The sequence below is a fragment of the Stigmatopora nigra genome, chromosome 1 (genome assembly GCF_051989575.1).
Source record: "Stigmatopora nigra isolate UIUO_SnigA chromosome 1, RoL_Snig_1.1, whole genome shotgun sequence".
Lineage (NCBI taxonomy): Eukaryota > Metazoa > Chordata > Actinopteri > Syngnathiformes > Syngnathidae > Stigmatopora > Stigmatopora nigra.
Window position 1 is genome coordinate 5,935,971 of NC_135508.1, and position 14,554 is coordinate 5,950,524.

A 14,554-nucleotide genomic window follows, 5' to 3' on the forward strand; every position below is an offset into this window, starting at 1 on the left:
AAATGTTTCAAAATCAATGCTATATGTTATCGATTTGGACCACGGTGCAATATGTTTTTGCTAAAAATGATAATCGCGTTGTGCAAAACAAAGCATGTGCGCTTGCGGTCACGTGACTGTTCGACGCTCAAATCTATTGGGTTGTTTTGGGTTCTTAAAACGAATGTTTTGGGGATTTTGTTTATTTTCACAATTAGGGTAGGGGCTATATTGAAGAATGCGAATTATTAGTTGATTTAAAAAGGCAGTGCCGCAATTTTTGCACTCGACTGAGCTGTGTCCAAGGATGCTGTGAAGACGATTGAAACATATTGCCTGAAGAGGGCAGTATACGCCACGATAACACCAAATTGGTGCAAACAAATAGAAGAAGAAAAAGAAGAGGAGGAAGCAGGAAGAAGACCAGAAGAAGAATGAAAATGGCATCTTGCAGGTGTATTGGCACTCTTTCCCTCTTTCTCCTCATTAGTTTGCCGATATTTGTCGTCGCTCGCAGTCAGGACTCGACATTGGACGCCGGTTTGCCCATCACGGAACACAACACTGAGCAAAAAGTTGAAGAAACAACCGATCAAAATACATGGGAAGCGACTCAGGTTGGAGAAGAGACGGAGAAGGGGGACCAGCAGAGTCCAGGCCCGGACACTGCCCACCCTTCAAGTATACCCCGACATAAAGATGATTTTCAAGAAGAGTTGGTCATCAGGCCGTTGCAGTCGGGGGATATTTACGCCAGCTTTCAATTCCGTACCCTCTGGGAAACTGATTTCATGGGGGGAAACAAAGGTAGGTCCATTACAAACTTGGCCACTTTGAAGACATTTGACACTTTTACTAGAAAACTATAAAATCGAGGAGTGTGAAAGATAGTCCAAAGAGTCCAAGTCTATGGAAAACCACTTTGCATTGATTTCGGGAGATTGAAGTGAAGTTATGTGACGATGCCTTAGACTCGATAGTACTTTTATCTCAAAAGTGTTTTCCCACTGATATGAGTGGGAACGTCATTAATCTCTACAGCTTCAAAGAAAATAAAGTACTTGAAATATTGTAGCTCACAAAAATAGGATAGATCAAGGGAGTCAGACTCGGGTTGGTTTGCGGGCTGCTTTAACGTCGACTTGATTTCACGTGGGCCAGACCGTTTTAGATATAATATTTAGATTTTTTTCAAAAATAAATGGAGTAAATGAACTGGATTAAATGCCCCGAATATTCACTTTTTTATAGATCTAAAACAATATTTAGTTTAGCTTTTTTAAATATATCTTTTAGATTTTACAAAATGATTTTTGAACTAAAAACACAGAAAAAGTATTTTAAAACTTACAATTATTGATTTAAAAGGGAGAAAATCAGGAAATTTCATACACATCTATACTCTTCATTTTAGTTTGATCCTAAAACAGAAAGTCGGCGCTCGCGATTTACTTTCCCGGGCCACACAACATGATGCAGCGGGCCAGATTTGGCCCCCGTTCCGCCACTTTGACACAAGTGGGATAGAAAGAAAAAGCATTTTAAAAAATTAAGAAATGGCATTTTACTACTGTACTGTCATGAGTGACTTTGAAAAATGCACTAATGAACAATTTAATTTTGCTTTTTCGCAACAGTTTCCCACTACCGGTTGTTCCCCAAATCCCTAGGACAGGTCATCTCTAAATTTTCAGTTCGTGAGCTGCACATCTCCTTTACACAGGGGTATTGGAGGACAATGCAGTGGGGGCAACCTTATCTGCCATCCCCTCCTGGAGCTGAGCTCTGGGTCTGGTTCCAGGACTCTGTAACAGAGTGAGTAGTCCTTCATACCATGTCATCTTGCTGCTGTTGTTATTATTTTTTAGTTTAAAGTTTTTATACTTTGGTTGTTTTTGTTTTCCCAAAAATCTTATTTTAATTGAGCTTTTACTTTCTGGATTTCTCTAGTGTGGATCGCACTTGGAGTGAGCTGACAAATGTTTTGTCGGGGATCTTCTGTGCCTCGCTGAACTTTATTGACTCCACCAACAGTATTCAGCCAAGCGCCTCCTTCAAGCCGCTCGGGATAGGCAACGGTACTGTTGATGCAAAAAACCCATGAATGCACTGTTCTCTGGATGTTTTATTTTGTTCTCAACAAAGCATTTTGACCGTATCATCATTTGAAGGGGAAAACAATCAGAACATAAAATGGCATGTGAAGTTTAATCACTCTAATGATGTTTTCTATCTTGCTACAAAGTGACCGACCAGCGTTTTCTTCGCTATGCCACCCTCCCACGCGAGATTGTTTGCACTGAAAATTTGACACCTTGGAAGAAGCTTCTTCCATGTGGATCCAAGGTGAGTCCTAAAAAAAATGTCAATTTTTTTTCTACCACAAATTCATCGTAAAAACATGCATTGAGTTGTTTTGAAAATTCAGTGTTTTTAAGGGTGCTCGGACGTTTGGTCGCCGGTCTTTTGGTTGCCGGTCAAATGGTGACAGAGTTTACCGTTGAAACCAGCTCTCAAAATTATATTCATGAGAGAGAGTTTAATAACTAAGAGAGAGAGTTTAACATCTAATAGAGAGAGTTTAACATCTATGTACTGTTTAATATCCAAGTACATTTGACTGGCGACCAAAAGACCGATGACCAAATGTCCGGTCACACTTTTAAGCAATGACAATAATGCTGACACTTTGATCCTACAGGCTGGACTCGCTGTCTTGTTAAAGTCCGAGAAGCTGTTCAACAGCAATTTTCATTCTCAAGCAGTGCATATCCGACCTGTGTGTCAGGGCAAACAATGCGAAATCCCTTCGTGGGAGCTGAGACAGACACTAAATGTTGTTTTTGACCTTCACACTTCTGGACAAGGCAAAAGAGGCAGGAATACTGATTTTTTTTTTTGTTTATATTTTTTGGGGGAAACTGCAGTAGCATTATTTCACATCTTCTCTTTTTAACAGAGTGGTCTCTCTTCAAGATGTTCTCCCGTACCCTGACTGAGGCATGTCCACTGGCTTCCTCCAGTAAAATCTTTGTTGACGTTTCAGACAACATTGAGGTTTGATTTCTTTCACTAAAATGTCTAATAATTCAAATCCTCTCTTCACACATTTTAACAGTAGTCATTTTACAGGGTGAACAGTTGGAGCTTAGTCCTCCTACTTCTCTACTTAGTCCGGCAGTAGTCCTAGGGGATAAACGGACCTACTCTGTCTATGACCTAACCCAACAAAGCACCTTTAGCGCAACACAATCTCTTAACCTTTTAATTCGCTGGAAATCTGGTGATGGTAAGTAGAAAAACAAAAATGCTTGAGACATTTTCTGGTTATTTCTTTGCCTTATCTTTCCTTAACAAAATGTCTTTTCTTCCTCTTATAGGTCACATGCTGCGGCCTTTGCTTCATGCAGAGCGCTATGTAGCGGGCTATGGTCTGCAAACTGGAGAGATTCATACAGTGATGTACAACAACCATCCATACAGGTCGTTCCCTGTGCTCCTTCTGGACTTGGTGCCCTGGTACTTTCGTCTCTACATACATACCCTCACTGTCACCAGCAAGGGCAAGACTAACAGTCCTAGTGAGTAAAGAGCATATGAAAAATGTATCTTCACATTTTATGGATCGTACATCTAGTGCTGTCACTCACACGGAAAAATTAGCATTTACAGATAATCCTTTCGCAATTCAATGAATTTTGAGATTATTGTTGTCAATGGCAGGCGATAAGTTAAAAGGTTATATTGGTGTGGCCGGACGTTTGGTCGCCGGTCAAATGGTGACAGCGAGTTTACTGTTGAAACCAGCTCTCAAAATTATATTCATGAGAGATAGAGTTTAATATGTAATAAAGAGAATTTAATATCTCAGTACTGTTTAATATCTAAGTACTGTTTAATATCCAAGTACTGTTTAATGTCTAAGTAAGGTTTAATATCTAAGTACTGTTGAAACCAGCTCTCAAAATTATATTCATGAGAGTTTAATATCTAAATATCTACTGTTTTCAACAGTACTTAGATTTTAAACTCTCTTTCTTAGATATTAAACTCTCCCAAAATACCGGCGACCAAACGTCCGAGCACCTTATATTGGTGGCCATAGCATGAGTGTCTTTATGTTAGTTCTGTTATGATTCACATTTTATTAATTTGCTCATTTGTTTATTCATTAAACGCAATCCCAGGTTATATCCACTACGAGCCATCCAAGGACCGTGTGAAGCCACATATGTTGGAGATGTTAGTGCAGCTTCCTCCCAACTCTGTCACGGAAGTTACAGTGCAGTTTGAAAGAGCTCTCCTCAAGTGGACCGAGTACACCCCTGATCCCAATCACGGCTTATATATCGGGTTTGTGTTTGTTTTGCTTTTTTTCCGATTCATCCCAAGTGGTTGAACAGACACTAGTTTGCTTGCTTGTTTGTTTGTTGCTGGAATTTTCTAATATTGTACCAATTTCTCTCTTAAATGTGTAGGTCTTCTGTTGTCAGTTCTCTTGTACCAAGCATTGTTGCCATGGACACAAACGCCACACAGGATCGCCCACTTTTCAGCAATTTGTAAGTATTTTGCAAGTGCAATATGAAATACTGCAGCTGTAAAACGCTTGTCATTTACAGACACACTTTGTGACCCCACTTGTCGTAATTTGACACGGTGACTGTCGTGTAGTTTGAGTTTTCCATAGCTCTACTAATTCAACGACTCTCCTATAATTATTTTTCTTGCTGTCCGTTTACAGCTTCCCCAACAAAGAAGAGTCCAGCTTCTTTGTGCGTCTTTACACAGAGCCTTTACTGGTACAACTGCCCACTCCAGACTTCAGTATGCCATATAATGTCATCTGTTTGACCTGCACTGTGCTAGCTGTGGGATATGGATCCCTCTTCAATCTCCTCACTCGTAATTTTCAAATCGAGGAACCCAGCCCCGGACTGGCCAAACGGATTGCCAACATAATTCGGAAAATGAGAGGTGTTCCCCCTCTTTGAGACATGATGGAAAAATCAACCCTCTCTACTCTGTTACTTCAGTTAAACACACTGGTAAATATTCCCAATTCAGGGGATAACATTCATTTTCTTCTTTTTGTATAATATACATGTTTACAGGTTGATGTTTTCCTATGGACATGAAAACAAGCTTTGTAGTGGCTATGGATGGAAGACATGATGTCTGTTGTTGTTGTCAAGCGTAAGGAAACAGGTGAGCAGAATGTTTCACTTGATAATGCATTTGCCTGTTCTGCCTGTCACTTTAAATAGGCATAGATATTGGAAAAAATAAATTATGTTTTTGTATTTTCATTTGGAAAGAGGCAATTATGGGATAGTACAGTGTTCCCTCGCTTATCGCGGTTAATGGGGACCGGGACCACCCGCGACAAGTGCATTTCCGCGAAGTAGGGATTCCCCTTCAAAAATGCTAAATTTGAATTTAATTCCAATCTTTTTATACCCTCCTGTATACAGTACACCATATAGAATACAGGTAGAGAGAGAGTGAAATTCATGTTATAACAAAAAACTTTAAAATATGTTGTTTCAATGTAATATTTGTATTTTTTCTTTCCAAAAAAAACCTGCGAAGCTCTGAGTCCGCGATAGCTGAACCGCAAAGTAGCGGGGGAACACTGTAGATCATTTCCAGCAGCACAACTGACTCTATCATAGTAGGCCTTATATACTGTGGCTCAGTGATTGGAAATCACTGCCTTGGAGGACTAATTAAGATTCAATTCCCTATACCCGTATTGTTTTGTTTGCACTGTTGTTTTGGATTCTTGAAGGCCAAAATTATGAATGACAACTTGGATTTTAATGTGACAAGATGTTTTTTAATTTTTTTGCACTCAAGTTGAAATGTTTTGGGCCATTTTTTTGGCCAGATACACTGTATTTAATGATTGTCTGTTCATGAGGCCCCAGCCTAGCAAGAATTCAAAGGTACCTTCTCAGGGCTTTGGTTGCATCTTTTTCAAAAGGTGTACCACAAATGTAGTACTTTAGTTATGTTGTTGTTGCAAATTTTGGCCGATCCCGCAAGGGATTTTCTAGAGAGTCAATTGCTCCACACTTTTATTTTATGTCCCCCTTCCTGAAAATTCTCCATTTTAAATATATGTATATTTATTATATTGTTTCTATGATTACCTCTCTAACAATGGCAGTCCAATATGAGCCTTGATGGCTTAAAATGAAACGTTTGTACCTAATGAAGTCACAGCTATTAAAAAAACAAAAACAGGCTCGGACAAAATAAAAATCCAATGGTTAAACATCATGTTTTAAGTCGTTTATGACATTTTATTCTATGCATAAAATTCTATCATATTGCCATACTCTACAATTGAATACATCTGATTAAATTCAGGAATCAAAGTCTGTAACTTTTACTTTATTTCTTCTCCATTTGTTTGTGTAGTGCTTAAACATTTGCTACATTATGCCTGCGTTTTAGTAAAAAAAAAACCAAGCTAACCATGAGCTGAGATGACCCACTAGTTAGGCATTTTTCTTTTTTGGAAATATGATTACTTCCCTCTGACTACCCTTATTTATGTACTGTACAAGCAAACTCAAATGGGGCAGACAAACAGAGGTCCCTTGTGTCCAAAGCTCACCCCGGCACATAGGGTCACCCTGCTGAAGTGGGTGCGGGGAAAATAAACTGCAAATGGTTTCTTTCCTAACCCACTGTTTAAACAGGCCACTTATCTCTTTCTATACAGCGGAATCTATGCTCTAATGCCATATGAGATTTTCCTTTATGTTGAAGTGCTTTTTCGTTTACGTTTAATTCTGAGGTTTCCGATGAGTATGTTTAATAAAGTATTCTGGAAATAAAACATAATTTTCTTGGCACTTCTGTGTCAACTTAATTTCCCAACATCATTTTAGAATGTTACGAGAGACAAAAGACAGTTGCAAAAGTAAATAGACGCCTGGCCAAGCCAATATAGAGGCAGAACTACAGTAGAAGGCTCTGTTGATTGTTTAGGCAAAAAACACTGAAATTCAGAAATAAATGGACTTGCATGTTCTATATGTAAACTACTTTTTGCCAGCCAGCTCTGTTAGATCAGTGTTTTGCTCAGTAAAAACATATAGTGGATCAATTTTAATGAAAAAGAAAAAAATTGTGATGGGTTTGCACAATATCATGAAATGTATAATAAACTACACATGGTATATTTTGCAAAAGATGAACAAAAAAACTCAAAACATGGAAAAAGACCTGTTCTCTGAGACATTTATTACTTTTCAAACATCACAGAGTAAATAATGTGAGCTGAATCCAAAATATCTGAAGAGAATTCATTAGTATAAAGCTACGGATTCAAGAGGCAGCTGGTTATTTTGACACTCTACCCCAACATATTATAAAGATAAAATAAGATTTTATTCTCCATCTGTAACGTTGATTGATGTCCACTTAGCAGGGCTGACTACAGGCATGCCCACAGGTTGTCCTGCAGCATTTTTGCTCGGCTGGGCACTGGCCATCATGGTAGCAATACTCTGCACACATTGGTGTTCTTTGGGGCAGAGCACAGCGGCCTGGCTTCACTGACACACATAAAATAAAAGCAGTATGCATGTAGGTTAACTATAGTGCAAAACATATCACTCCCATGAGTTAATGTTCCATTTCTTGGGTACAAATCTAACCTTTGTAAGGTACAATACACTCATGTCCGCATCCATTGTGGCAGCATTTCTCCTCACTGGGACAGTCACTGTCATCTGAGCAAAATTCGGCACACGTTCCGGAGCCCCAGTTTCTCCGAGGACACAATCCTGGTTTGGCTGAAAAATTATGGGAACACACCTCAGGATAAGCAGTTTTTTTAAGGAGAAGACATTGTCCCATAGAAGGACACATGAGTAATCTTAAATGTGGTTCTTACTGAAAGCAGGAGGAACACAGACAGCTCCACAGTCAAAGACACAGCACTTGTGGTCTTCAGGACAGTCTTCATCACAAGCACAACCTTTATGGGATGGCACCACCTTTAGTAGACGAGGACATTGGCCTGCTTTAGGTAAAATACCTGAGTAAAAATAAAATAGATTAGACTGCATTGTGATACCTGCAGAATAGTTATTTTTTCAAATACAGTATATATTGGTAAGCAAAAATAATTGAAATCTCACCTGTTAGATTAGTTTTAAAATCTTGAGTAAAAACGGTGTTAAATTGCACAATTGCACACAGAGCTAAAATCAATGCACACATTGTAGACTTGTCCATACTTCCACACGAGAATGTGCGCCTGTTGGGACAAACAGAACATGCAGACTCGGGTCACTGAAGATGATATGTTGCTGGGTCCTAGTCCCTGTTGGGTATGGCTTACATTTGCTCCCCTTTTTTTGAAATACTACCGTATTTTCACGACTATAAGGCGCAGCCTCAGTGAATGACACATTTTATTTTTTTCCATATATAAAGCACACTGGATTATAAGGCGCCCTGTCTATTTTGGAGAAAATTTAAGACTTTTAAATGCGCCTTATAGTCGTGAAAATACGGTAGTTCTTTTTTTTCATTCATGCATGGTAACATTGTTCAATTGATTAAATTGATTGAATGCTTTTATTGTCATTATACAAGTATAATGAGATATAAATTACTATATTTATACATATATGTATACTTACAACACATCTATGTTGACTACTTATTTATGAAAGATGAATTGATTATTCTTTATTTATATATTATTTTTTTATTTGACGGACAGGTGTATCCAATCGTAGGACACGATGCAATTGCGCTACGCAGCCAATCACAGTGCTTTGGTAAGTTAAGTGGCTCAAATGATGAGTATCCTAAATTGAATGTGATACGTCTACTTCTCAAAGTGAAATAGAACTGTGGGTCTTTTAACTTGGAGTGGCTGTCGGAGTATATACGTATGTGCGAATCGAAGGACAAGTGGTGAAACTGTGTGATGTCTTATCTTTTTTGAGTGAGAACGATCTGCTCTGCAGAACATGCAGTGCAGCAAAAGTTATAAACGAGTTTTCCGACGGGAAAATATGGATTAAATGGAATCTGGCCTTGGAATGAGAAGTGATGAGGACAAACATTTCTTAAGATGTTTTATCCATGGGTATTAATCGTAAAATGTGTGTGTATTTTCAAATAGCATGTTGTGTTCTTAACTGCAACCAGCAGAGTTCGCTGTTGTACCAAGCGTAATGCCAACCGTATGAAAGTATAAAGCCAGTAGAGTCCCTCTTCTTGAATAGCAAAAGGCATTTACATTATTTCAATATTATAATGACATTCAAAAAAAAATGTAAATATGAAAGTTCATGACAACCACTTTATATTTGAATATTTAAATGATTATATTATTTGGTCTCCAGTTATGTACATAAATCAAACACCTTTGAACAGTCTCTTCCATAGTACAGTAAGGATGCAAAATATATATATTTTGCCCGGCTTTAATTTGATTGGCAGGTACAACCAAACCATCAAATAAGCTCAGTCTACTAGGTTATTATACCCAGTGCAGTGAGCAAAAGAGTAATTTTATCCCCAGGGGATTATAGGCCATGCAATTTGAATGTACAATTGCACTGCTTATTTTCAAGATCAGCATATAGCTGCTCTGAGCTCTTTTTCATTTTCATTTCATAAATCTGATCATTTTCTCTGATAGGTTCTATTCTGACCTTCCTAAAAAATTTGTCTTCTTAGTATATATGATTTTATTTCCTGTACGTAAATCACCCAAAAGCTTTCAAATGTATCATTTGTGTTCTCCTCCCTTCAACCTTTTCCGTTCTAACCATGTACCCCCCAAACACACACACATACACACACATATATACCCTTCCCCCTACTATGTCCTTGGGAATTCAATTATGGAAAAGTGTAGCTGGAAACCTTCCCTCTATGTATTCATGTAAGAAGGTTTGACTCATGGGTGGTATTGTATGTCCTTGAAATAATATCGATGCTATCAGTTTCACTACTGGCTTTTAATGTTACCCGTGGGAAATTGTACTTTCCAATTGTTGTTTACAGGTAAGAATATTAAAGTTTTAAATTATTTGATTAAGCTTCGGAAATTCCACATGAGTTTGAAAGTCATTTGCATAATAATGGATGATAGAAATGTAATAAGTGTCAGGCAAGGTTTGACGAAAATGTCTTGGTTTAAAAATGGGCTTTGTTGTTTATTACCACACCCCAAAATATGAATAAGGAAATACCAATTGGGCCCACCAGATGGCTGTGATTACCTTTAGTGTGACAATCGGAACATTGTTTACCTTTATATGGCATTGTTAATGCCAAATTCAGTGATTTTTACTTATTGGGAAATTACAGTGGAAATGCAGAAAACGTATTAAAAATTGTGTTTTTATTTCTTGTGGCTTTTTTTTAATATACATTGTAGTCTTTCCTACTAGTTTGGAGTTTTTATCAGTGGCCATAGTGGCCATGTTTTTTTTGTAGGAGGCAACAAGAACTAAATATGTATAAATATGAGGATTTTGAGACCATATATAGTAGACATGGTATTAAAATCAGGGGTTGTGAACCTTGTTTGATGAAGAGAGTCATAAACAATTCATATTTTCTAATGTTATTCTTTGAGAGCCATACTCCGAATTTAAAAGTAAAATACATGAAAATGCGAGCATTTATTATTCATTTCACCAATTTGAAAGTAAAAAAAGAGTGAATTCTTTTGAGAACATGATTTCACTGTTGCTAATCAATGAGTATCAATGAGAGAATGCATGCAAGAGAGTCTACTGAAGAAAAAATATGATTTAAAAAGGTGTTACGCTCCCATTGGTGCGTCCTGACTTAGATCTCTCACCAGCTGTTCCCATATTTTACCACACAGGTTCGCGGAAAGCCATATACACCCATCAAAACAGCCACATATAGCTCCCGAGCCATAGGTTCCCTACCCCTGATATATAACATCACTAGCTATGAGGATAATGTATTTTCTACCAAATCTAATTGATAGAAAAATGATAAATGGACCTTGTTTGAGTGAATTATAATGCCACACTGACCCTCAAAGATTTCTGAACTTCACCCTTTAACCTCAACGCCGTCAATTTTTCGGACTCTAACCATAAATCATGCATTACATTGTGCATTAACCGGCCATTGACCTCTCCATGAAAATCCCAAATGCCAAATCATCTCCATTCAAAGCAATTGAACTGCTGATTCTGTTAGCTCACTCGAGCCTTGGGCATCAAAAGTGACTCAAATGACTTGTCTTGTCTAAATCAACCAAATAATATCTGACAGCAAGATTTGAAAAAGAGAAACGATATTAGGTATAGAAAGATGTAATGTATTTTCTTCTTGTAACTTTATAGAAAAGCTTCCTTCCTCCTGTATAGCTTGACGTTTTTAATCTTTCTATTCATCACTTTAACATGTTTGCCATTCTGACCAATCAATTTGACCGATGCCCTAGCAATATGTCTCCTAATTCTGTTAATACAAAGAGTAATGGTAATCCTGCTATAATGTTTTTTGAAGTCAAGATAATGCTAATGCTTCTAATGATGAAGCATGCTCTGAAATCCCCTTCTCCCGTCATCCAATTGTCTCTCCCCGTGGTGGTAAAGCTGGCCTTGTCGCCCCCGTGGGAGATCTGTGATATATTCAGGCAGTCGGGAGCCTTGGGAGGGAAAATGAAAACAAATGTGGTGTAATAAAAGGGAGAAGATGAAGTGATTCTGTGATGATGCTTGCTACTGCTGTTATAAATTACAAAATAGAACTTTTCCTTCATGGAGTCAATGGAGAAGAATATCGTATGTGGACATTTCTGATGAAATTGTATATATATATATATATATATATATTTTGATGCAAGTTGTTGACATTGTTGTATATTTTGTCACTGCTTATTCAGAGCCACTAAAGACTTTTTCATTTGATAAAAGGGAGGTGTCAAGGTAGATCTTACAGGTGACCTATTGAGGGGCAAAATACATCTGACCAAGTTTGTTGATTTTCAGTTTTTGAATGCATTTATATTACTGTGGAAAAAAAATATAACTACTTGCAGTAAAAATGTCGGTGAATTGGAGTCAGTTTGGAGCAAGCAGATGGGTAATCTTGTAGACTACAGGTGTCAAAGTGGCGGCCCGGGGGCCAAATCTGGTCCGCCGCATCATTTTGTGTGGCCCGGGAAGAGTAAATGATGAGTGCCGACTTTCTGTTTTAGGATCAAATTAAAATGAAGATTATAGATGTATATTATATTTCCTGATTTTCCCCTTTTAAATCAATAATTGTAATTTTTAAATCATTTTTCTATGTTTTTAGTTCAAAAATCATTTTGTAAAATCTAAAAATATATACAAATATTTCTGTTTTCTACTATAATATGGAACATAATGACTAAAAGAGATTTTTCTTTACTACGAAAGAAAAGCTCAAATAAACATTATTTTTGATCTATAAAAAAATTGAATAGTTGGGGCTTTTGACCCAGTTCTTTTAATTCATTTATAAAAGAAAATATTATCTAAAATGGTCCGGCCCACATAAAATCGAGTTGACGTTAAAATGGCCCGCGAACCACCGCAACTCTGACACCCTTGTTGTACACAGTATGTCTACAGTAGAATATGTAAAAGCCAACATTTTAAAATAATACAGCATGTCAAATTTCAAGACATGCCAAAGTATCTCTTATGATAATTTTGACATTATTTTTCCAGTTTTTTAGATGATTTTATTCATCTCTCTCTCTAATAGCCATTTTTTACAATCTTTCTCCTAGAATGTACATGAATATAATTACTGCAAACGCAATAAATGCCTTTCTCCTGTTCTCCAATAGGAGCCGCTGTGGTGACAATGTAAGGAATCTACTAAAGGAAAAGGAAATGCTGCAGACTTGATGCAAGTACAGTACCATTGTGACAACCTTCATTATGCAGGTAAAAAAAATCAACTTTCCTCAAAGCACTTATCAGGCCACGTGTAATTATTTCTCTCAAACCATACCAGTGCCTCCCTAAAGTTATAACTTATATAACTCAAAAACATATCATGCACTGGATTGCTTCCCCTTCTAAATATATTTATGTTCTATTAAGATTATTTTAAGATATTATTCACCAAACATCCCCTCCTCTTTTTTAAACCTGCAAAGTTAGAAATGCAAAGTTCTGCCTTTTCCCACTTGCTTATATTTAAAGAAAATTCACCTAAACTGCAAGAAATAATTGATACCTAATAAGTTGAGCTGGAGCACAGCAGGTCTCCATTTTGATTTTCTCCCGGCAATGGGAAAAAAGGTTGTTTATTTCCTTCTTTCCCTTTTCTTTCTTTTCATGTCCTTCTCATTTTACGAGCCATGAGTCAACACAGCACACGTAAATGATATTTCGACACACAGTGCCATGAATAATGCATTTGAATTTACTTTTATGCTAGAGTTAGACCTCTTCCATCAGCCATTCTCTCAATACACCTTCCCTTCCTTATAGTCCCTTCCCCCCTTTCATTCTTAGCCCACCCTCCTCCTCCTCCTTTTCCTCTCTTCACTATTCATCCTCATCAGAGCTCAACCTCATTTCTCTTTTCCATAACCCTCCTTTCCCTCTCTCTCTCTCTTTTTCCTCTTAGTCTCTCTCCTCCTCCATCAAGGCAAAGAGGAAACAGTATCCAGGATAAGACTCAAGCTTTCCAATATTTCTTATCAAGGTCCTGCTCAGGTGGCTGCTCACTGACACATTCTTATAATCATGACTACAGATATTGGTGCATATCATAGATGGACTTGATTTACAATAAATAAGAGGGACGCTGATATAGTCATTTTAGAAATTCTAATAAAAGAAGCATTCATTTTTTAACAATACTGAGGAACCTGCATTGAATGCTTTAACTAATGTGGTCTAATATTATTATATTATGGGAATAATGAAGGGGCATTAAAACATTGACTTTATCATTCATAATTTGGTCCTTACGAACCAAGTCACCAGCAGCCAGCAACAAAAAATGCAGAGAAAATGGCTATCTATTGGATATGATTACAAGATTTACCCAATAGGAAACAATGGCGATAAGTCTAATCCTTTTTCTTTGATAAGCTGTCATCACAATAAAACTTTGGATTAACTCTGTTTTATTTATGGAGTATTAAAATGAGGGGGGAAGTCATCCTAAAAAAGAAAATCGCAAATAAACATGCAGAAATTTAGGACTAGTCAATTAAATTTTCTTATTAGTTTTTTACTGTTGTTGTCATCATTTGTTTCATTCAGTAAGAACAAAGCTTAAAGTCTTACTAGCTACTGTTACATTACTACTCATTACTGTTGTTGTCATCATTTGTTTCATTCAGTAAGAACAAAGCTTAAAGTCTTACTAGCTACTGTATGTTATGTTTTTGTGGCATAGTTTGCATTTTTACATGTCTTTATATATGTTTTTTGCAGCATATTTTCCATTTTTTTTGTAATCCACTGCACTCAATCTGTATCTAAGCCTCAATCATGCTATGTGTCTGTTCATTCATTTTTTGTAGCGCTTATCCTCATGAATCTCAGTG

At 37.2% G+C, this 14,554-nt stretch overlaps 3 protein-coding genes across 4 annotated transcripts in view; 2 read left to right on the top strand and 1 right to left on the bottom strand.

Annotated features, from left to right (window-relative positions):
• Positions 1-371: 371 nt before the first annotated feature.
• Positions 372-5,502, top strand: pigt (phosphatidylinositol glycan anchor biosynthesis, class T). Of its 2 annotated transcripts, XR_013328331.1 has the most exons (12): positions 372-786; positions 1,617-1,794; positions 1,930-2,057; positions 2,225-2,325; positions 2,681-2,855; positions 2,939-3,036; positions 3,112-3,268; positions 3,360-3,560; positions 4,167-4,332; positions 4,458-4,541; positions 4,724-5,027; positions 5,094-5,502. XR_013328331.1 is itself a non-coding variant. In XM_077731153.1 (11 exons), the coding sequence occupies exons 1-11, from the start codon at positions 414-416 to the stop codon at positions 4,971-4,973; spliced, it is 1,911 nt and encodes a 636-aa protein (XP_077587279.1). In that variant the 5' UTR covers positions 372-413; the 3' UTR covers positions 4,974-5,502. The 2 variants fall into 2 exon arrangements, 1 of the variants encoding a protein (XP_077587279.1); XM_077731153.1 differs by having other exon boundaries at positions 4,724-5,502.
• Positions 5,503-7,215: 1,713 nt separating this feature from the next.
• Positions 7,216-8,325, bottom strand: wfdc2 (WAP four-disulfide core domain 2). The gene is made up of 4 exons (XM_077722792.1): positions 8,139-8,325; positions 7,892-8,035; positions 7,653-7,790; positions 7,216-7,550 (listed from the first exon to the last, which is right to left on the bottom strand). The coding sequence occupies exons 1-4, from the start codon at positions 8,233-8,235 to the stop codon at positions 7,417-7,419; spliced, it is 513 nt and encodes a 170-aa protein (XP_077578918.1). The 5' UTR covers positions 8,236-8,325; the 3' UTR covers positions 7,216-7,416.
• A 4,519-nt stretch (positions 8,326-12,844) lies between these two features.
• LOC144205509 (TOX high mobility group box family member 2-like) overlaps positions 12,845-14,554 on the top strand; it is a 109,936-nt gene continuing 108,226 nt past the window's right edge. Inside the window, exon 1 of the mRNA XM_077729936.1 lies at positions 12,845-12,932. Coding sequence (XP_077586062.1) covers positions 12,927-12,932 — 6 coding nt within the window. The 5' untranslated portion in view covers positions 12,845-12,926. The remainder of the gene's footprint in view (positions 12,933-14,554) is intronic.

Excerpts from the sequence above, each read along its gene's own strand:
- pigt (XM_077731153.1), top strand. The coding sequence starts at position 414 with ATGAAAATGGCATCTTGCAGGTGTATTGGCACTCTTTCCCTCTTTCTC. Across the intron at positions 3,269-3,359 it reads TCGCTGGAAATCTGGTGATG|GTCACATGCTGCGGCCTTTG; the intron begins GTAAGTAGAAAA and ends TTCCTCTTATAG. Across the intron at positions 3,561-4,166 it reads GGGCAAGACTAACAGTCCTA|GTTATATCCACTACGAGCCA; the intron begins GTGAGTAAAGAG and ends ACGCAATCCCAG.
- wfdc2 (XM_077722792.1), bottom strand. The coding sequence starts at position 8,235 with ATGGACAAGTCTACAATGTGTGCATTGATTTTAGCTCTGTGTGCAATT. Across the intron at positions 8,036-8,138 it reads TTTTAAAACTAATCTAACAG|GTATTTTACCTAAAGCAGGC; the intron begins GTGAGATTTCAA and ends ATTTTTACTCAG. Across the intron at positions 7,551-7,652 it reads GTGTATTGTACCTTACAAAG|TGAAGCCAGGCCGCTGTGCT; the intron begins GTTAGATTTGTA and ends TATGTGTGTCAG.